General features: G+C 52.7%; 2 protein-coding genes across 7 annotated transcripts; one reads left to right on the forward strand and one right to left on the reverse strand.

Annotated features, from left to right (window-relative positions):
* The first annotated feature begins 1,500 nt into the window (after positions 1-1,500).
* Positions 1,501-2,775, forward strand: LOC136113924 (beta-1,3-galactosyltransferase 2-like). Its single transcript, XM_065859169.2, has one exon. It carries the CDS (start codon positions 1,756-1,758, stop codon positions 2,773-2,775), a length of 1,020 nt encoding a protein of 339 aa, XP_065715241.1. The 5' UTR covers positions 1,501-1,755.
* Positions 2,776-4,703: 1,928 nt separating this feature from the next.
* ILF3 (interleukin enhancer binding factor 3) lies at positions 4,704-22,403 on the reverse strand. Of its 6 annotated transcripts, none has more exons than XM_065859196.2 (20): positions 22,284-22,403; positions 20,240-20,329; positions 19,068-19,294; positions 17,708-17,888; positions 17,326-17,473; positions 14,737-14,828; positions 14,279-14,374; positions 13,975-14,086; positions 12,706-12,803; positions 12,236-12,347; positions 12,022-12,150; positions 11,614-11,813; positions 11,163-11,333; positions 10,907-11,044; positions 10,509-10,685; positions 9,400-9,550; positions 9,223-9,276; positions 6,622-6,951; positions 5,587-5,709; positions 4,704-5,402 (listed from the first exon to the last, which is right to left on the reverse strand). In XM_065859196.2, the coding sequence occupies exons 2-20, from the start codon at positions 20,240-20,242 to the stop codon at positions 5,269-5,271; spliced, it is 2,676 nt and encodes an 891-aa protein (XP_065715268.1). In that variant the 5' UTR covers positions 20,243-20,329; positions 22,284-22,403; the 3' UTR covers positions 4,704-5,268. The 6 variants fall into 6 exon arrangements, with proteins under 6 accessions (XP_065715268.1, XP_065715272.1, XP_065715271.1 ...); XM_065859200.2 differs by lacking the exon at positions 22,284-22,403 and adding an exon at positions 22,053-22,171 and having other exon boundaries at positions 5,596-5,709; positions 12,040-12,150; XM_065859199.2 differs by lacking the exon at positions 22,284-22,403 and adding an exon at positions 22,053-22,171 and having other exon boundaries at positions 12,040-12,150.
* Between the last annotated feature and the right edge of the window lie 6 nt (positions 22,404-22,409).

Raw genomic sequence — 22,409 nt, forward strand, 5'->3', positions numbered from 1 at the left:
CTGGGAGCCACTGGGAGAGACTGGGACAGATTGAAATGGGCTGGGAGCAGCATCTGGGGTGAACTGGGAGAGACTGGGAGCCACTGGGAGAGATTGAAATGGGCTGGGAGCAGCATCTGGGCTGAACTGGGAGCTGCTGGGAGGGACTGGGAGCAGCACCTGGAGGGAATTGGGAGCCACTGGGACAGACTGGGAGAGATTGAAATGGGCTGGGAGCAGCATCTGCAGGGAACTGGGAGGGACTGGGAGCCACTGGGAGAGACTGGAACAGATTGAAATGGGCTGGGAGCAGCACCTGCAGGGAACTGGGAGCTGCTGGGAGGGACTGGGACAGATTGAAATGGGCTGGGAGCAGCACCTGGGGTGAACTGGGAGACACTGGGAGCAACTGGGAGAGACTGAAATGGGCTGGGAGCAGCACCTGGAGGAAACTGGGAGAGGCTGGGAGCAACTGGGACAGACCGGGAGAGACTGAGAAGGGCTGGGAGCAACACCTGGGGTGAACTGGGAGAGACTGGGAGCCACTGGGACAGACTGAGAAGTGCTGGGAGCAACACTTGGGGTGAACTGGGAGCTTCTGGGAGGGACTGGGAGCAACTGGGAAGAGTTGGGAGCAGCAGCCGGGTTGAACTGGGAGCCACTGGGGTAAACTGGGAGCAACTGGGAAGGGCTGGGAGCTGCAAGAGGAGTCACTGAACAAGCGAGAACTGGGCAGGGAGGTGAGTGGTGCACTGGGGAAACTGGGGTGAACTGGGAGGGCTGAGTGCTGCACCCCAGAGGGAAACTGGGGTGAACTGGGAGGGCTGAGTGCTGCACCCCAGAGGGAAACTGGGGTGAACTGGGAGGGCTGAGTGCTGCACCCCAGAGGGAAACTGGGGTGAACTGGTTAAGGTTGAGTGTTGCAATCCTGGGGTAAACTTGGGTGAACTGGGAGGGCTGAACGCTGCACCTTGAGGTGAACTGGGAGAACTGGGAGAACTGGGAGCTGCACTGGGGGTGAACTGGGGTGAAGTGTGAGCTGCACCTTGAGGTGAACTGGGAGAACTGGGAGAACTGGGAGCTGCACTGGGGGTGAACTGGGGTGAAGTGTGAGCTGCACCTTGAGGTGAACTGGGAGAACTGGGAGAACTGGGAGCTGCACTGGGGGTGAACTGGGGTGAAGTGTGAGCTGCACCTTGAGGTGAACTGGGAGAACTGGGAGAACTGGGAGCTGCACTGGGGGTGAACTGGGAGAACTGGGACCCCCCTTGTGTCCCCCCATTATTGCACCCAGAGCCTCTTATCACCCAGTTTTGGGTGCAAATGAGCGGGATTTGGGTGCCAGTCAAGCACTGGGTGGGTGCCAAGTGCCCCATTTTTTTGGGTGCCAATTGCTGGGGTTTTGGGTGTCAAACACCCGTTATTTTGGGTGCCTAGTGCCCAGTTTTTGGGTGTCAAGTGCCTGTTATTTTGGGTGCCCAGTGCACAGATTTTCGGGTGCAAATTGCCGGGGTTTTGGGTGCCCAAGTCCCTTATTTTGGGGGTGCCAAGTGCCCAGTTTTGGGTGTCAAACACCCATTATTTTGGGTGCCTAGTGCCCATTTTTGGGTGCAAATTGCCGGGGTTTCTCGTGCCAAGCACTGGGGGCTTTGCCTGCCCGACCCCCTCATTTTTCAGGTGCCGAACGCCCAGATTCTCCCGTTGCCAAGCTCCGCATTCCGGTTGCCACCCCCCGCATCCCGGTTGCCCGGTTCCGTGTCTCCCCCAGGTCCCGCCATGAAGCTGCACCCCAGCACGCGCCTCTTACTGGTCCCAGTCCTGGTGTCGCTGGCCCTGCTGGGGCTGCGCCTGCACCGCTCCCCAAACGCCACCGTCACCGTCACCCCGCCGGCGCTGGGGGGGTTCCGCTGGCACCGCGCGCCCCCCGGCAACGCCACCGCCAAAGCGGCGCCCACCCGGCACCCCCTGCAGCCCCCGTACCCCCATCCTTACCGCTTCCTCCTCAACGAGCCGCAGAAATGCCGCGACCGCCCGCCATTCCTGGTGCTGCTGGTGGCCACGGAGCCGGGTGACACCGCGGGGCGAGACGCCGTCCGGAGGACCTGGGGGGACGAGGCTTCGGTGCCGGGGGTTTCCATGGTGCGGCTTTTCCTTGTGGGGGTCCACCCTGTTTTCGGCGAGGAGCTGCGGGCGGTGCTGGAGGAGGAAAGCCAGATCCACCATGATCTCATCCAGCAAGACTTCATGGACACCTACAACAACCTGACCTTGAAGACGCTGATGGGCATGGAGTGGGTGAGCAAACACTGCGCCAACGCCAGCTACGTGGTGAAGGCCGACCGCGACATCTTCCTCAACCTCAAATACCTCGTGCGGCGCTTCCTTTTGCCCAAAAAGCGCAACTTTGCCACGGGACACGTCTACCGCAACACCGGGCCGCTCCGCAACCGCGCCTACAAGTGGTTCGTCCCGCGGGAGGTCTACCCCAACGCCACCTACCCGCCGTACTGCGGCGGCCCCGCGTACGTCATTTCGGGGGATTTAGCCCCCAAAATCTACGGCGTGGCGCAGAGGTTGCCGGCGATCAACATGGAGGATTCGTACGTGGGGATGTGCCTGCACGCCCTGGGGGTCGGCGTCACCGACGGCCCGCCCGGCGTGTTCAACATGTTCCGGTTGGAATACGAGCGGTGCCGCTTCTCCCGGCTCGTCATGGTCCATCACTACCAGCCCCGGGAGCTGCTCCGGCTCTGGCCGCATTTCCGGGAGGAAAATGGCACTTGTCCCCAAAATTAGCGACGGTGGCGCCGTCCCCACCGTCCCCGAGCTCGGTGACACCGGGTTGGGTTGGGTTGGGGATCCTGGGGGTGTTTTCGAACCTCAGGGATGGTTTTCCCGCCAAAATTGAAGGAAAATGTGAAGTGTTCCCCTCAGTCGGGGTCACCACGGTGTCCCCAAGTGTCACCGTCCCCCTCCCTGCATTGGGACCCATTGAATTCAATGGATTTTGGGTCAGCCTCCACCTCCAAACCTCAGGAACCCACATCCACCATTTTTTGGGACGGTTTTGCCCCCAAAAAACGGAAAAACTGAAGAAAAATGTGACGTGTTCCCCTCAGTCGGGGTCACCACGGTGTCCCCAAGTGTCACCGTCCCCCTCCCTGCCTTGGGACCCATTGAATTCAATGGATTTTGGGTCATTCTCCAGCTCCAAACCTCAGGAACCCACATCCACCATTTTTTGGGACAGTTTTCTCCCAAAAAACTGAAGAACTGAAGAAAAATGCGACATGTTCCCCTCAGCCGAGGCCACCAGAGCGTCCCCAAGTGCCACCGTCCCCATCCATGTGCCAGAACCCATCGAATTCACTGGATTTTGGGTCAGCTTCCAGCTCCAAACCTCAGGTCCCTCAGGGACCCCCATCCGCCATTTTTGGGGGAGTTTTCCCCCCCAAAAACTGAAGAACTGAAGAAAAATGTGAAGCGTCCCCCTCAGCTGGGATCACCAGAGCGTCCCCAAGTGTCACCGTCCCCCTTCTTGTGCCACAACCTGTCAAACTCACTGGATTTTGGGTCAGGCTCCGGCTCTTGGCGCCATTTCCAATCCTCAGGGACTCCTCTCCTCCTCCATTTTTTGGGACAGTTTTCCCCCCAAAAACCCAAAGAACTGAAGAAAAATGTGACGTGTGCCCCTCACTCAGGGTCACCAGAGCGTCCCCAAGTGTCACCGTCCCCATCCGTGTGCCAGAACCCATCGAATTCACTGGATTTTGGGTCAGTTTCCAGCTCCGAACCTCAGGTCCCTCAGGGACCCCCGTCCGCCATTTTTGGGGGAGTTTTCCCCCAAAAAACTGAAGAAAAATGTGAAGTGTGCCCCTCAGCTGGGATCACCACAGTGTCCCCAAGTGCCACCGTCCCCCTCCGCTGACTTTGTGGCCAGTGTGTGGCTCTTGGGGCCATTTCCACACCTCAAATCTCTCAGGGGACCATTTTCCCTCCAAAATTGAGCCACCGGCTGGTGTCTGCGCGCCAGCAACTCCACTTTGTTAATATTAGTATTAATATTATTCTTATTATTATTGAGTTTTACTTGCACTGAGCCTGCCGAGCTGGGTCCTCGCGCCGGCGGCGACGCGTTAAATTATCACCGATATTTGTTAATAAAAAGCTTTGTGATTAAAACCAGGAGCTCATCCATGGCCTTGTCTCTCCCAATTAACACTCCACCTCATTAACGTGCCCCGGGATGGCAAAAACCCAAAAATATGAGGTAAAATTCACACAAAATAGAGGTGGTGAAACATCGCCAGAGCGCTGAGGGATTTTTTAGGTGGAAAAAGAGCGATTTTGTAGCACAAAGCGTTGTTTCCTTGTGGGTTTGGTTTACCGTAGAATCCAGGAAGCGCCGGTTTATCACGGGTTGGCAAACACGGCTCCACCTTTTCCACGAAAAGGTGAATAAAGCACAGGTGGGACCATTGTTTTAGCGCTATTGTGATTTCCGAGGAACCGCAGCATTATCTGCACCAGGAAATCCTGGAAATGCCACGCAAAATACGCCATAAATCTGTATATTTAACCTTACTCCGTGATCCCATCACCCGGCCCAACGCTCAACACCGAGGGCGTAACTCAATAAAACAACATAAAACACATCATTTAGGGTTTTTAAGCGAGGGGGGAGGCGGTTTTGCCGCAAAACGCCGCATTAGGAGCCCAAAACGTGGCGGTTTTCGGTGGTTTATTTGCCTCCATTCAGCCGAGCGCGGCCGCCGGGCCCGAGGGAGCCGGGCCCACAAAACCCGGTGCTTTTTCCCATTTTTTGTTTGGTTTTGTCTGTTGGTTTTTTTTTTAAAATAAAGTCTTTCACTTATAAAACTGAAAACACTAAAGCATTAAAATACAGAAAAAAAAAAAGCTCGTTTAAGTCACTTCACAAAAGCGTTAACAAGGTGACAGATCCCTCCTCTATTTCGAGCCGGCGCTCAGGCCGCTTCCATTTTTAAATAGAAAAAAGGATGCTGAAAATGGTATTAACTCCAAAAATAATAATAATAATAATCCTATTTAGACAAAGTAATGGCAACTAACAAACCATTAAATACAGAGATGCCCAAAATACAGCTAAATATGGAATTACAAGTACTCAACCATTAGTGACCGGTATCACAAAGAGCACTGCAACATGGAAATGGGGGGGGAAAAGGGGTTTTGGGGTGTTTTACCGTGATAAAATTGAATATTCAAAGGGGTTTGGGGATGAATCTCGGCGCCCGCCGGGGGGCGGCTTTATCTGTATTGGTAATTCATGTTGTGGTCGTTTCTGCCGTAACCGCCTTGGGACGCCTGGTAGGAGCTGGGGGGGCCGCTGTAGTTTTGGCCGGAGCCTGGGGAGTTGTAGTTGGATTGTGAGGAGTATCCACCTGCAAAAAACGATGGGGGAAACACCCAAAATTAAGCCATTTGAAGGCAGAAATTGAGCTTTCGAGGCGGTTCCGGGACCCGCCTTGGTGCGGGGATGTATAGAGGAAACATACGAACTATCAAGGGTATCTAGGAAATATAGATAAAATCTATTAGGGATATATAAAACGATCATATACTGACCTTGCTTACCTTGGTACGAGGAGCCGCCCCCCCCCGATCCGCCGCCGTAGCCGCCGTGGGAGCCGCTGTTATAGGACGAGCCCCCCGAATAGTTGTTGCCGCCGCGGCCGCTGTTGCCGTAACCTGCGGGAAATGCACACATTTGAGGCCAAATCGTCCCCTTTTTGGGCTGCAAAAAGCGGCGGTTGAGGGGGGTTTAACCCCAGTTCGCAGGAACCGAACAGAGAGCAGAATTGATTGTGGATTGGGATGTAGATAATTCAGAGCGGAGCGGGAAAATGGGACTTTTGAACCCCAAAATGTCAAGTTCATCACCTGGGGGAGCGGGAGGTCGAGCTCAGGGGGGTTTGTTGGGAATGTGTTGGTTTGGGCCAAATAAGCTGAGTTTAAAGCTGAAATAATGGGTGCGGAGCACCCGAAACAATAAGGGCACCCAAAACAAGAAGGGGAGCTGGGCACCCAAAACAAGAAGGGGAGCTGGGCACCCAAAACAAGAGGGGGAGCTGGGCACCCAAAACAAGAGGGGGAGCTGGGCACCCAAAACAAGAGGGGGAGCTGGGCACCCAAAACAAGAGGGGGAGCTGGGCACCCAAAACAAGAGGGGAGCTGGGCACCCAAAACAAGAAGGGAACCTGGGCACCCAAAACAAGAAGGGAACCTGGGCACCCAAAACAAGAAGGGAACCTGGGCACCCAAAACAAGAGGGGGAGCTGAGCACCCAAAACAAGAGGGGGAGCTGAGCACCCAAAACAAGAGGGGGAGCTGAGCACCCAAAACAAGAGGGGAGCTGGGCACCCAAAACAAGAGGGGAGCTGGGCACCCAAAACAAGAGGGGGAGCTGGGCACCCAAAACAAGAGGGGAGCTGGGCACCCAAAACAAGAAGGGAGCTGGGCACCTGAAAACCAGAGTTTTCTAATTAAGTTTCCTAATTAAAAACCAAACCCAAACACATTTTAACTCAGCAGAACTCACCGAATTTCCTCCTGCGGTTGCAATAATTGCTAAAAACCCCCATTTTCCCCCCTCAAACTCACTGAATTTGCTCTCGTAGCCGTAGTCGGCGCCGCCGGGCGAGCTGTAGGAGTTGGAGTAGGAGGAGTAGCCGCCCTGGCCGTGGCCGTAGCTCTTCTGCTTGCCCTGGGGGGGCCCATAGCTGCCCCCGTACTGGTTCTGGCTGTAGGGCTGCTGCTGCTGGCCCTGGTGGGACTGGTAGGAGCCGTAGGTGGGTTTCTGCTGCCCCCCGTGCTGCTGCTTCTTGTGCTTCGGGGGGTTGGAGCCGCCGTAGCTGTCGCCCCCCTGGTAGTAGGAGCCGTAGGAGCCCCCGCTGCCCGAGTTGGAGTGGCCGCCGTTGCTGTAGAACTGGCCTGGGATGGGGAGAACGGGGATGAGAGGGTTAGAACGGGGCTGGAAACGGGGAGAAGGGGGACGAGAGGGTGAGAACGGGGCTGGAAACGGGGAGAACGGGGCTGGAAACGGGGAGAACGGGGATGAGAGGGTGAGAACGGGGCTGGAAACGGGGAGAAGGGGGATGAGAGGGTGAGAACGGGGCTGGAAACGGGGAGAAGGGGGACGAGAGGGTGAGAACGGGGCTGGAAACGGGGAGAAGGGGGACGAGAGGGTGAGAACGGGGCTGGAAACGGGGAGAAGGGGGATGAGAGGGTGAGAACGGGGCTGGAAACGGGGAGAACGGGGACGAGAGGGTGAGAACGGGGCTGGAAACGGGGAGAACGGGGCTGGAAACGGGGAGAACGGGGATGAGAGGGTGAGAACGGGGCTGGAAACAGGGAGAACGGGGACAAGAGGGTGAGAACGGGGCTGGAAACGGGGAGAACGGGGACGAGAGGGTGAGAACGGGGCTGGAAACGGGGAGAACGGGGACGAGAGGGTGAGAACGGGGCTGGAAACGGGGAGAAGGGGGATGAGAGGGTGAGAACGGGGCTGGAAACGGGGAGAAGGGGGATGAGAGGGTGAGAACGGGGCTGGAAACGGGGAGAAGGGGGACGAGAGGGTGAGAACGGGGCTGGAAACGGGGAGAAGGGGGACGAGAGGGTGAGAACGGGGCTGGAAACGGGGAGAAGGGGGACGAGAGGGTGAGAACGGGGCTGGAAACGGGGAGAATGGGGATGAGAGGGTGAGAACGGGGCTGGAAACGGGGAGAACGGGGACGAGAGGGTGAGAACGGGGCTGGAAACGGGGAGAACGGGGCTGGAAACGGGGAGAACGGGGATGAGAGGGTGAGAACGGGGCTGGAAACGGGGAGAACGGGGATGAGAGGGTGAGAACGGGGCTGGAAACGGGGAGAACGGGGACGAGAGGGTGAGAACGGGGCTGGAAACGGGGAGAACGGGGACGAGAGGGTGAGAACGGGGCTGGAAACGGGGAGAACGGGGACGAGAGGGTGAGAACGGGGCTGGAAACGGGGAGAACGGGGCTGGAAACGGGGAGAATGGGGACGAGAGGGTGAGAACGGGGCTGGAAACGGGGAGAACGGGGCTGGAAACGGGGAGAACGGGGACGAGAGGGTGAGAACGGGGCTGGAAACGGGGAGAAGGGGGACGAGAGGGTGAGAACGGGGCTGGAAACGGGGAGAACGCGGACGAGAGGGTGAGAACGGGGCTGGAAACGGGGAGAACGGGGCTGGAAACGGGGAGAACAGGGATGAGAGGGTGAGAACGGGGCTGGAAACGGGGAGAACGCGGACGAGAGGGTGAGAACGGGGCTGGAAACGGGGAGAACGGGGACGAGAGGGTGAGAACGGGGCTGGAAACGGGGAGAACGGGGCTGGAAACGGGGAGAACGGGGACGAGAGGGTGAGAACGGGGCTGGAAACGGGGAGAACGGGGCTGGAAACGGGGAGAACGGGGACGAGAGGGTGAGAACGGGGCTGGAAACGGGGAGAACGCGGACGAGAGGGTGAGAACGGGGCTGGAAACGGGGAGAACGGGGCTGGAAACGGGGAGAACAGGGATGAGAGGGTGAGAACGGGGCTGGAAACAGGGAGAACGCGGACGAGAGGGTGAGAACGGGGCTGGAAACGGGGAGAAGGGGGACGAGAGGGTGAGAACGGGGCTGGAAACGGGGAGAACGGGGCTGGAAACGGGGAGAACAGGGATGAGAGGGTGAGAACGGGGCTGGAAACGGGGAGAACGCGGACGAGAGGGTGAGAACGGGGCTGGAAACGGGGAGAACGGGGATGAGAGGGTTTGAACGGGGAGAACGGGGATGAGAGGGTTAGAATGGGGCTGGAAACGGGAAGAACGGGGATGAGAAGGTTAGAATGGGGCTGGAAACGGGGAGAATGGGGATGAGAGGGTTAGAACGGGGCTGGAAACGGGGAGAATGGGGATGAGAGGGTGAGAACGGGGCTGGAAACGGGGAAAACGGCTGCGAGAGGGTTAGAACAGGGCTGAAAATGGGGAAACTGAGATAAGAGCGTCAGAATGGGCCTAAAAACGGGGAAGATAGAGATTGAAGCGTTAGAACAGGTCTAAAATTCGGGAAGATGGAGATCAGAGCATTAGAATGGGGCTAAAAATGGGGAAGATGGAGACTGTAAGAGAGCAGCTGTGACTTTGGCAGCCCTGGTGCGTCAAGGTGGGTGAAAATGTAAGGATTTAAGGCAAAACCGGACTTACTGTAGCCCGCGGTCGCCGAGTTCCCACCGTAACCGTAGCTCCCGTAGCCGGCGCCTAACGAGGAATTAGAAGTTGAAATTAAAAGAACGCGAAGCCCGTGGGTTCGGTCGCAATGAAACGCCAAAGGGTGAGCTCGGCTGTGGGGTTTGGGGTGTTTTGGGGGGAAAGGGGGTTTACCTGTGTTCATGTAGCCGCCGTGGTTGCCGTAGCCGCCCCGGCCCCTGCCCCGGCCGCGCATGTTGCCGCCCCGGCCGCGGCCGCGCATGTTGGGGGGCGGGGGGACGTCGTTGTGCATGGGGCCCCCCATGGCGAAGCCCGGGTTGTGCTGCTGCGGGGGGAGAGGAATCACCAGGGGATTCGGGAAAAACAACACCCCCAAAATCGACAACACCCCCAAAATCGACAACACCCCCAAAATCGACAACACCCCCAAAATCGACAACACCCCCAAAATCGACAAAAAAGAGTAAAAATGCAGAAAAGTAGAAATTAAAGTCAAAAAGTCAAAATTCCAAAATTGTCAAAATTTTCAAATTCCAAAAACCCCAAAGTTCCAAAAACCTCCAAATTTTTCCAAGGCTCAAAAAACCTCCAAATTTTTCCAAGGCTCAAAAAACCTCCAAATTTTTCCAAATCCCAAAACCTCCAAATTTTTCCAAAGCTCAAAACACTCCAAGATTTTCAAACTCCAAACCATCAAAACATCAAAATTTCAAAACATCAAAATTTCAAAACATCAAAATTTCAAAACATCAAAATTTCAAAACATCAAAATTTCAAAACATCAAAATTTCAAAACATCAAAATTTCAAAACATCAAAATTTCAAAACATCAAAATTTCAAAACATCAAAATTTCAAAACATCAAAATTTCAAACTTCAAAATTTCAAAATTTTGATTTTCAAAATTTCAAACTTCAAATCTCAAATTTCAAAATTTCAAATTTCAAATTTCAAAATTTTGATTTTCAAAATTTCAAATTTCAAATTCCAAAATTTCAAAATATGAGGATGGCAGGAGGTGCCGTGTCAAGGTCTAAACACCATTCAAACGCAGGATTTTGGGAGGAGCGGAACGCGCCGGGAGCCGCGAAATAAAGGGGAGCGTGGGGCCGATCAAGAGAAGCCCAGAACCAAGAGGCCGTTCTGTACCCAACTCCCGCTCTTCCCAACCCAAGGGCTGCCCCCCCGCCCCCGTTATCCCCCTCCCCAAAGGGGGTTAAAGCGGAGGCTGCGGCCGCGGTGCCACAAACCATGGGGATTTGCGGGATGGGGGTTCTTCTTACTTTGACGGGGAATTTGGGGCCCCCCCGGGCGGGCACGGGTGCTCTTTTCTTCTTGTTCTGCTCGATGGGCACCGGAGCGTCGGGAAACAATTTCTCCAGCGCGGCCAACGCGGCGTAAGCTTTGGCCACCTTTTTATTGGAACCGGCTCCTTGGAACTTCTGCCCGTCCACCTCCACCTGCGCAGGGATTCAAGGATCATTTCCAAGCGGAATTAGCGGGAACAGAAGATAAAACCCTCTATTTTTTAGAGATAATTCTAAGAATTTGGAGCGAAAACGTTGCTGCTCGCTACACAACCTCAAAGGAAGAATCCAGCCCAACCGCGCCGCGATTTATGGTTTTAAACGGATATCAAAGTGATAAAACGCAGCGAAACGCCCCCCAAAACGTCGCCCACCTCCATGACGAAGCATTTGTCGTGGCTGCCGCCCGTTTCCGAGATGAGCTCGTACTTGAGGCCGCGCCGCTTCTCGTTCAGCTCCATCACCGGGTTCTTGCCGTGCTTGGTGAGAATTGGTCCCTGCTGCTTCACGTTCTGCGAGGAAACGGCGGCGCTCGAGCTTTTCCCCCCGGGAACGCTAACACGGTGGGGGTGTCTGACACCCCCAAAACCACCGCGGGGGTGGTTTGACCCCATTTTTGGCGCCGCTCACCTCCGGGGTTTGATCCGAGGGTGGAGAAGCGGCCGTGGGCGTCGAGACGGTTTCCACCACGGGAGGGGGAGCGACCACCACGGGTTTCTGTTCCGTCTCCTCGGCCGATTCGTCGCCTTTCCCCGACTCTTTGCCTTCCGCCCCGGTGGGCAAACCCATATCCTGCAGCACCTGCGGCACCACAACCCGTTACAGACCCCAAAACACCGCCAGCTCTCGCGTGCCAAACCCGTTTTGGGGTAAATCCTTGAGAAAACCGCTCAAAATCCTATTTATTAATGATTTCCAAGCGTGTTCCCCAAGATCTAAGAAGGAAAGATTCCTCCGACCTGAGGTTTATTTGTCACACAGAGTCGGAGTTGTAACTCATCCCCATCGCCCTTTTCAACGGTAATCAATTAACGGCTAATTAACGAGTCCCGGGGTGGGAATTAGCATTAGCGGCTCTCACCTTGACGGCCACGTGCAGCTTGGCCGTCTTTTTGGACGGCCCCGACGCCTCGAAGGTGCTGCCGTCGATCTCCACCGACATGGTGAAGATGGGAGCGTGAACGGGACCAGTTTGGGAGACCAGTTTGTACTGGAGCCCGGGTTTGAGCTGGTTCAGCTTCATCAGCGCGTTCATGGCCTGGGGGGGTTCAAGTTTTTCCTCTGAATAGATTAAAAGAAGAAAGTTTGCGACGTTCGTCATCGTTCTAAAAGCAGAAAACCCACTCCAGACAAGCGTATTTCCCTCCTTGGCGTTAAATTAAGTCAAAAATCTCTCAGTTAAGCGTTTATTTAAACTGTAATTGTTAATTGGGAGCGAAAGCGACCGCGCGTGGACGGGAACGGCCCTCCGGCGCCGCGCTGCACCTACCTCTGCTTAACTCAATACCTTTTTTCTGGATCTTCTTCTTCTTCTTGCTGGGCGATTTCTCCTCGCCGTCCTCCTCCATCGGCCGCTTCATGGGGGTGACGGCGTACGTGGTGCTGGGAGGGATCTGGACTGCAAAACCAGCGCAGAACCTCAGCACCGCGCTTCCCGGACGCGGGAAACGCCGCGCGGGGGCTCCTCGGCGTCGGTTACTCACCGATGTAGTCGATGGGGTTCTCGTTCTTTGGCTTTTTGGGCATTTTGGAGGGCAGGGGATCCATCCCCAGGACCTTGTGGAGTTGGCCGAAGGCCGCGAGCCTCAGCGCGTGCTGGAAAAGCCAAGCGCGGCGTCAGCGCCACGCGAGCGGCTCCCACCGCCTGTTTCCAACAGGAGCACCTGCCCACCCTTACACCGAATCCTCCGCGCTTTCGTTACCGCTCTCTGCTTTGCTTTTTTTGTTGGGAAATTCAACCCAAAAAATACAGGGAGGCGCTATTTAAAAACCTACTTTTCCTTCTGGGTTGGCCGAGCTACAAATTCCTCCTCGCTGTGGGGTTTTGCTTTTACTCGACTGGGTATTAACGCAATTAACGGCGCCCTCCGGGAGGCGACTACGCTACGATTTAACCAATAAGTTCCGAGGCAGTTTGAACTGATTCGTAAGGTTTTTGTAGTTAAAACTATACCTGAGCACTCTGTGTGATATCTTCCCTTTGTTGTCTGTCTAGATGCCCAATAGCATCAGTGGCTTCTTTTTCACAAGGATCATAAATACCAGAACCATCTGAAGGCAGGAAACAAGGAAGATATGCAGAGAATTATCCTGGTGTTTGCTAAACACACTGAACTATTGCCCTCGGCGGCCAAGGCGCCGCTCGTCTCTCCAAGAGCACGATGGGCGCGAGCCGGCGCCCCCGGCGCTGTGCGGCCGGGCCGGGCCCGGCAACGCGGCACCAGCGGCGGCGGAGCCGCCCGCGAACCGCTCGGGGAGCTCAAGGTGACGTTTGCGCCTCTCTCTACGCGGCGGGGGGGGGCGGGGAGTTTTAAGGCGATGGGTCCGTTTCGAAGCCGTAACAGAGTACGTGTGTGCTGAGGCTTGGGGGCCGCCCGCGCGGGAAACCAGGGGGCTGGGTAAAATTTGGGAATTTGGGAAATTTTAAAATTTGAAATTCCAAATTTTTTAAATTTCAAATTTTTTTTTATTTTTAAATTTTGGATTTTTGCATTTTCAAGAGTTCAAGTTGTTAAAATTTCAAATTTTTAAAATTTCTGAAGTTGTGAAATTGTGAAATTCTTAAAATTCCAAATTTGTGAAATTCTTAAAATTCAAAAATTGTGAAATTCTTAAAATTCAAAAATTGTGAAATTCTTAAAATTCAAAAATTGTGAAATTCTTAAAATTCAAAAATTGTGAAATTCTTAAAATTCAAAAATTGTGAAATTCTTAAAATTCAAAAATTGTGAAATTTAAAAGTCAAAAATGTTAAAATTTGAAATTCTTAGAATTCCGAAGTTTTGAAATAGTGGAATTCTTAAAATGCCAAAATGGTGAAATTCTTAAAATTCCAAAGTGTTGAAATTTGAAATTCTTAGAATTCGGAAATGGTGAAATTTGAAATTCTTAAAATTCTGAAATGGTGAAATTTGAAATTCTTAAAATTCTGAAATGGTGAAATTTGAAATTCTTAGAATTCCAAAGTGTTGAAATTTTAAATTATTAAAATTCAGAAATGGTGAAATTTGAAATTCTTAAGATTCGGAAATGGTGAAATTTGAAATTCTTAAAATTCGGAAATGGTGAAATTAGAATTTTTGAAATATGATATTTTTTAAATTTAAAAAATTTGAAATTTGAAATTTTTAAAATTTTGAGATTTTGACATTTTTGAGATTCTACGTCGACGACAAGGACCGCGCGTTCGCTCTTGCGACGGAAATGCGGAGAAGCACCAAACCTGGCATGACGATGCCCGAGGCGAGGCACTCGAGGACCCTCCGCAGGGCCTCGCCGGCGCCCATGGGCCGGTTGGCCGTGCCGATGGATTTCTCACACAGCAGCTCCAGAGGCTGGAAAGAACCACAACACGGCTCAGGGAACGCGCGAAGGATTCAACCATCCTGTTAATCCATAAAACCATTCGCGTCGCAGATATTTGGGTGTTTTAAGGGCAGAAAGTTGGTTTGGAGATGTACAAATCGTTCATTTATGAACGGGACAAAGGGCTCAACCCCCAAAATCAAGCAAATAGATCAAATTACCCATCCTCTGAGCGGCGCCCAGGTCGGAACGCGCGTGCACAGGTCGCGCAGCACCCGGATGACGATGACGCACGACTTGAGTCCGTTGGCCCTGGCCTGGAGGGAGAACCAAAACTCACCAAACCACCCCAAACTGCTCGCTCAGACATTCCCTTTATCTTTTGCAGCGCTACTTTGCCAAGGGTAAACGGGATTTGCGTGGTTTAGAACATAAATGGGTCATTGTGGTGTGCAAAGGCAACATTACTCTTAACACAAAGCAGCAGCTACGCGTCTACTCTTTAATAAGGTCCATTAATTCGCTTAAGTGCTTCTTGAGCAACTGCGCCGCCACGTCCAGCACCGCTACCGTTAAATACGTTAAATGCCAAAGAATAATAACACTCAGCCCCTTTAATAGTTTACGATTTGCTTTTTTTTTTGCTACGTAAAGACAAATATAAGAACAAAATGCAAACCTGGAACCACTTGGCGTGCCGCAGTGACGCCAAGGCAGCAAGGCATTTCTGCCTGTCCAGAACGTCCGGGGAGTCGGAGCCTGATTGCGTTTCTAGTCGTGGATGGAATAAGAAGACAAGGCACGGTTTGACCAAGGGGCTTCTGGCGGGCGGAGGGGGCACGAGGCAGCGGCCGAGCGGGCACCGGGGCTCCCAAAAACGGCCGGTTGACCCAGAACCACGGGCTCGAACCAAAAAACCAGTCCTTAGTTTAGCCAGGACTGTGGGCTTGGACCAAAAAAAATCAATCCTGGTTCTATCTGGATCCGTGGGCTTGAAGCGAAAAACCAGTCCTGAGTTTAGTCAGGACCACAGGCTTGAACCAAAAAAGCAGTCCTGAGTTTAGCCAGGACCATGGGGTTGGACCACAAAAATCAGTCCTGGTTCTATTCGGACACATGGGCTTGAACTAAAAAATCCATCCTGGTTCTATCCGGACCCATGGGCTTGAACTAAAAAATCAATCCTGGTTCTATCCGGATCCATGGGCTTGAACTAAAAAATCAATCCTGGTTCTATCCGGATCCATGGGCTTGAACTAAAAAATCAATCCTGGTTCTATCCGGACCCATGGGCTTGAACTAAAAAACCGGTCCTGAGTTTAGTCAGGACTGTGGGCTTGGACCACAAAAAACAATCCTGGTTCTATCCGGATCTTTGGGCTTGAACTAAAAAGTCAGTCCTGGTTCTATCCAGATCCATGGGCTTGAACCGAAAAATCAGTCCTGAGTTTAGCCAGGACCATGGGCTTGGACCACAAAAATCAATCCTGGTTCTATCCGGATCCATGGGCTCAAACCACAAAATCAGTCCTGGTTCTACCCAGATCCACAGGCTTGGACCACAAAAACCAATCCTGGTTCTATGTGGATCCATGGGCTTGAATCACAAAATCAATCCTGGTTCTATCTGGATCCATGGGCTTGAACTAAAAAAACAGTCCTGGTTCTATCCGGATCCATGGGCTTGAACCACAAAATCAATCCTGGTTCTATCCAGATCCATGGACCTGAACCAAAAAAAATCAATCCTGGTTCTATCTGGATCCATGGGCTCAAACCAAAAAATCAGCCCTGGTTCTATCCGGACGATGGTCTTGAACCAAAATACAAAATCCTGATTCTATACAGAACTATGGTCCGAGCCAAGGAGATCAATCCTGATTGTGCCCAGAACCATGGGCTTGAACCACTAAATAAACTCCTGATTCTACCCAAAATGATGGTTTTGAGCCAAGAAAATCAATCCTGACTGTACCCAGATAATGGGCTTGAACCACCAAACCAATCCTGATTGTACCCAGAACCATGGGCTTGAACCACTAAATTAATCCTGAGCCTACCCTGCTCATGGTCTTGAAAAGCCCAAACAAATGGCTGATTCTATGCTGCTCTCGCTTAGAAATTCAAACTGTGGAGAGCAGGGGGATGTTTAATTAGTTTAATTAAGGGGTGAAATGTTGGCGATGAGAAGGTCCCGTCCAAGCCCAAGTGTGGTGGGAGGATGAGGAGGAGCCGGGGTGTGAAATGGGCCAGAGAGGCCAAAAACCCTCGGGGACTGGGATGGATGGGAGCCTGCGAGGCCGGTATTGGGTCAAAAAGGGGGGTTTAACCAAAACTGCCCGTTCTGGGGGGGAAAAGCTCGGCGAGGATGGAGGGAACCCCCTCGGCGCGGCTGCCCCGGCCCCGGCCCGCGACAGAGCGTCCTGTTGGTCAAAGGTCCAGCGTCCCTAAAGTCGACGAACTGGAAGGCTTGGGAGACGAGTCAGAGATCAGAAACCAGAGACAAGGCAAGAGAGCACAACGAGATGGGGCGCCCTGGTCCGCTCCGCTTCCCAGTCTGTGCTGCAGCAAAACTGAAGCTACGGGTTGGAACCAGCAACACCACCACCCGCAGGGTCTGAAGATCAGGGTTTTAGATAAGGCTAGTGCACAGATGCCTCTGCGACACGATACCCGTTAATTAACTCTAATTACATCTGGGAGTTCTCATTTGCGAGCGGAGCTAACTTTATCCAAAACTCTGCATCCCTTTCGTTCGGCAATTGCAACGTTTTGGAGCCAAATCGAGGAGCCCCAGAGCGCCTACGAATCATTCTTGCTGCAACACAAACTGCCCGGAACATCCAAGTTCACGTGCATGCAGGTCATTTAAGAAGCCTTCGAGATTTTGGGCTAGTTTGGGCTTTTTTAAACGTATCTGGTTTATATTTTTACGTCACTGTGCAGGCCACTGACATGGCTGGGTACGGAACGAAGATTAAGACAACGAGATGATGTATTAGTGAACTAAAGGCTCGAGTAAATCATAAATAATAAATAAAAGGATAAAAACAACCACAAAAGGAGCAAAACCCCACCCAAAAGGTGCTGCTCAGTTTCAGACGCTCGGGTTGAGTTAAAACCACAACAGCGGCTTCGCGAGGTCGGATTCATCTCGGGGAATTTGGAATCGGCACAAACGGAGCTCCGATCCGAAACTGAAGAGCACGTTTTGTCGGGGAATTAGCAACGGAAAGGCCGGGTTGCGGCTCCTCCCAGGCGCCCGTACCTCCCGCCGACTGCTTCTCCATCTCCTCCCGCACCACGGGCGACGTCAGGTGGATCGTCAGCGTCAGCGGCGGCTCCTTCGTGTTCTTGATCACGATCGCGGCGTCGCCCACCGACTGGATGATCTCGTATTTGTCTTCTGTGATCGCCTGGAAGGGAATTTCACCACTTAGCGGTCGCCTAAATCAACCACCCAGGGGTTTGTGACCTCCTTTTGTAGCAAAAACGAGGCGCAGAAGCCGAATTCCAGCTAATAAAGAGAATTTGGCTCAAGGAGGCGACTCCAGAATAACGCTACAAAAAGAAGGCGCTGGAATCAAACACCGCTGATTTTTAAGCGTCTCAAAGCGCGTTCTGCTCGTTTTTGGGAAGGTTTTACTCACAGCGAGCTGCACGCCCAGGTTATCGGCGACTTTCTCCAGCAGGTCCGAGGTGGGTTTGTCTTTGCACAACAGAACCAACTCGAGGTCCAGGTCCCCCTTGAGCAAGAGGCCCTTGGCGACGAGCCCCACGCGCATGACGCCGCGCAGGGTGCGCGTCAGCTGCTCCGCCGCCTTCTGGTCCCTGCAACGCAACAGCGCCTCCGAGTCAACGCAGGGATGCTCACCGCTTCAAATTAACACAGCTAATTAACCAGGTAAGCAGCAGTGCTCACCGTAAACTACCTGCTTCAAATTAACACAGCTAATTAACCAGGTAAGCAGTGGCGCTCACCCGCTTCAAATTAACACAATGAATTAACCGGGTAAGCAGCGATGGTCACTGCAAACTACCCACTTCAAAATTAACACAGTTAATTAACCAGGTAAGCAGTGATGCTCACTGCTCCAAAATTAACACAGTTAATTAGCCAGGTAAGCAGTGGCGCTCACTGCAAACTCCCCGCTTCAAAATTAATAGAGTTAATTAACTAGGTAAGCAGCGATGCTCACCGCAAACTACCCACTTCAAATTAACACAGTTAATTAACCAGTTAAGCAGCGATGCTCACTGCAAACTACCTGCTTCAAATTAACGCAGTTAATTAACCAGGTAAGCAGTGATGCTCACTGCAAACTACCTGCTTCAAAATTAACACAATTAATTAACCAGGTAAGCAGTGATGCTCATCGCTTCAAAATTAACACAGTTAATTAGCCAGGTAAGCAGTGGCGCTCACTGCAAACTCCCTGCTTCAAAATTAATAGAGCTAATTAACTAGGTAAGCAGCGACGCTCACCGCAAACTACCCGCCTCAAATTAACACAGTTAATTAACCAGTTAAGCAGCGATGCTCACTGCAAACTACCTGCTTCAAATTGACACAGTTAATTAACCAGGTAAGCAGTGATGCTCACTGCAAACTACCCGCTTCAAAATTAACACAATTAATTAACCAGGTAAGCAGTGATGCTCATCGCTTCAAAATTAACACAGTTAATTAACCAGGTAAGCAGTGATGCTCACTGCAAACTCCCCACTTCGAAGTTAATGAATTAGGTGCGTAAGCAGCGACGCTTGCCACAAACTACTCGCTTCAAATTAACACAATTAATTAACCAGGTGAGCAGTGACGCTCACTGCAAACCACCCGCTTCAAAGTTAATTAATTAGGTGCGTAAGCAGCGACACTCGCTGCAAACTTATGGTGATTAAACACAACATAACGAGGGTTCATCAGGTGCAGGCGGGGTTTGGTGAAACAAACTGGTCCCCTCCGGCGAGCGGAGTTTGGGGATGGAAGGAAAAGGCGCCGATGCTCACCCCCCCTCCTTGCTCTCGTCCTCGGGCGCCGTCTCCATGGCCTCGGCGTCGGGCTGCTCGCCGCTGCCCTTCTCCTGCTCGTCGATCCAGTCGGACACGGCCTTGAGCGCGCGCTCCGTGTGCGACACCATGTTCTGCACGGCCTCCAGCTCCTCCTGCGTGGGGTACACGGCCGAGTGCTTGGCCATCACGTGCCGGTCGTCGTTCACGAAGATCCGCATCGGCCGCTGCGGGAAAAGACACGCTTGGAAATTTGGAATTTTGAAATTTTGAAAATTTTGAAATTTTGAATTTGAAATTTTGAAATTTGAAATTTTAACATTTTGAAATTTGAAATTTTGACATTTCGAATTTGAAATTTTGACATTTCGAATTTGAAATTTTGACATTTCAACTTTGACTTTCTTAATTTGGAATTCTGACATTTTGAAATTTTGAATTTAACATTTTGAAATTTTGAATTTGCCATTTTGAAATTTTGGAATTTCAACTGACTTTCTTAATTTGAAATTTTGAATTTGACATTTTGAAACTTCAACTTTGACTTCCTTAATTTGACATTTTGAAACTTTGAAATTCTGAATTCGAAATTTTGACTGTGAATTTGGGCTTTGAAATTCTTAATTTGAAATTCTGAATCTGTGCATTTTGGCTTTGAAATTTCGACTTTGAGAGGTGTGACTTTGAAATTCTGGATTTGAAATGCTGAATTGGTGAGTTTTGACTTTGAAATTCTGAATTTGAAATTGTGAATCGGTGCATTTTGACTCCGAAATTCTGGATTTGAAACTTTTAATTTGTGAATTTTGACTTTGAGATTCTGGATTTGCAAATTTTGGCTTTGTGAATTTTGAATTGGTGAATTTTGACTTGGAAATTCTGGATTTGAAATTTTGAATTTGTGAGTTTTGACTTGGAAATTCTGAATTTACGAATTTTGGCTTTGAAATTCTGAATCTGCGAATTTTGAATTTGGAAATTTTGACTCTGAAATCCTGGATTTGAAATTTTGAAATTGGGAATTTTGACTCTGAAATTCCGAAATTGGGAATGCTGACTCCAAAATCGGGAATTCTGACTCCAAAATTGTGCCTTCGAAACTCTGAGTTTGAAACGGTGGCTTTGCGACTTGAATTTGCTCCCCCGCGCAGCCCCCACCTCGCGCTTCTCACCATTTTGGGTTCCCGACGTCCGCGCGCGCGTTCCAAACGGGTTTATTCCGGTTGTTCCGCCGCAGCGGCTGCGCCGGCACCGCGCTCGGCCTGAAAAGCAACGGAACCCGTTAGCGACGCCGCTGAACCACAACTGGAGGCAACGGGAGAAATTAGAGGGACACAAACTCGTTAGCAAAAGCCCCTTATTCCCATTAAAAGTCGATTATTCCAAAGCTCAGATCCCTAAACCGAAACACGATGGAGGTGAAACGTCCCCTATACACAAAAATTAAACCCATAAACAACAATTCCACAAGGTAAAGAATCAAAGACGACGCTTTAATTCTCGCTGCTCACAAGTTATTTCTTATTATTATAACCCAGAAATTATTTGTAACGTAAAAAACAGCAGTTGGTGGAGTCACAGGCATTAATTTGACCCAAAATCTTCATCAAACGCTGAAGTTCTTCGCCGCACTCGTGTGGCTATAACTCTGTAATTAAATCACATTGATGTCCTGGGTGGGAATCAGGACCCTGCTGTGCAATTTGCTTTAAAAATCCTCCAACTTGAGGCATTTTTTAGGGTAAAAAGCAAGAAAACTCAATTCCTGGAGTGGCCATCGGACTTTAAGGCACCAAAACACCTCCCGCTCCCACCCCGCGTTACAAACCTGGGTTTAATTACAATTAAATTACAATTAAACCCAGATGTTAGCGCTGCAAATCGGGGGAATTAATTATCCCCAGAGACCCACAAGAACCCCACAGCACCTTGTGGCTCTTGCAGCCCCCCAAAACCCCCCTATTTTCCTCAATTTCCTTCGAGCGGGGTAAGAAATGAATGAAAATCCAACTTAAAGGTGTTTGTAAAGCACCAAAGGCCGCGGCTCCCGCCCTAAATCGGCGCCAAACGGAACCCGCGCGGTTTGTTTGGCGAAGCTTTTGCGTTTTAAATATGAATTAGCGGCGTTTGGAGCCCGCGGTACCTGCGGAGGGTGCTCGGCTTTTGTTTGCCAACGCTGTTCCGGGGCTAAGGACGGGGCCAGCGACTCGTCCCCATCACCAGGGACGGTGTCACAAGGCCCAGGTGGCAGCGAACAAAAGCTCTGGGTTGAAAAGCAGCTTTTGGGGGCGTTTGTGCTGGAAAAGCAGCGGCTACAAATCAGGGGCTGGATGAGGACGGGGGGGGGAAGCGGCGATAAACCCCTCCGAGGGGGATTTGGGGACAGGGGGTGCCTAAAGGACCTTCAAATGGCACCAAAAGGGATGTTTCCCCCCCAAAAAAAACAAATTGAAGACCCCGGGGAGCTGCTACTTTCCTGGGGAGGGGGGGAACCCTTCCTCCCCTCCGTTCCCACACGGTGGAACGGGCCAATGAAGGGGGAAGGGCCCGGTGCCCCCCCCGCCCCGTTCTCACACGGTGGAACCGGCCATCGCGGGGGGGTGGGGGGGGGAAGGTCCCGGTGCCCCCCCCCAGGGACCCCCCGTTCCCCCCTCCCCGTTCCCACACAGTGGAACCGGCCGATGCGGGGGGGTGGGGGGAAGGTCCCCGTGCCCCCCCCGGGACCCCCGTTCCCACACGGTGGAACCGGCGGATTGGGGGGGAGGAAGGGGGGAAGGTGCCGCCATTTGCAAACGCGGCGAGAACAAAGCGGCGGGAAATGGGGGGGGGGAAGCGGTGCGACCCCCCCAAAACCCCTCACATCGACACCCCCAAAGCGCCCGGGGCGGCTGTGGGGAGGAGGGGAACGGGGTGATTTGGGGGGCGGGGGGGGAATTTAGCGCGACCCCCTCCTCAATTCCCGCCCCCCGCTCTCCCCTCACTCACCCCCGGCCCCGCCGCCGCCATTTTGTCTCCACAGCACAATGGGAAGAGAGGGAGGGGAAAAAAAGGGGCCGGGTCACCGCCGGCGGGCCCGCCGCCACCCCCCCGCCTCACACGGGCCTACCCGCCCTCCTCCGCGGCCCGACCGCCCGGCACCGCCCCCCCGGCTTCCCCGCTCAACCCCCGGTGTGGAGAACGGGGGGTGAGGAAGGGAAGAGCAGCCGCCGTTCTTACCGGGGGCGGGGGTGTCGCCCGCGGAGGGGGCCCGGGCTGGGGCCTGCGGGGCCGCGGAGCAGCGGGGGCGGGCGGTGCGGCGGGCGCGGGACTGCAGCGCGGGGGGCGGAGCCGCCGCCGGCGGGG

Source organism: Patagioenas fasciata, chromosome 32 (genome assembly GCF_037038585.1).
Source record: "Patagioenas fasciata isolate bPatFas1 chromosome 32, bPatFas1.hap1, whole genome shotgun sequence".
Classification (NCBI taxonomy): Eukaryota; Metazoa; Chordata; class Aves; order Columbiformes; family Columbidae; genus Patagioenas; species Patagioenas fasciata.

Coding starts and splice junctions, on each gene's coding strand:
- LOC136113924 (XM_065859169.2), top strand. CDS start 1,756: ATGAAGCTGCACCCCAGCACGCGCCTCTTACTGGTCCCAGTCCTGGTG.
- ILF3 (XM_065859196.2), bottom strand. Junction 17,474..17,707: donor ACCTGGGCGTGCAGCTCGCT/GTGAGTAAAACC, acceptor ATTCCCTTCCAG/GCGATCACAGAAGACAAATA. Junction 10,686..10,906: donor ACAAATGCTTCGTCATGGAG/GTGGGCGACGTT, acceptor ATCCCTGCGCAG/GTGGAGGTGGACGGGCAGAA.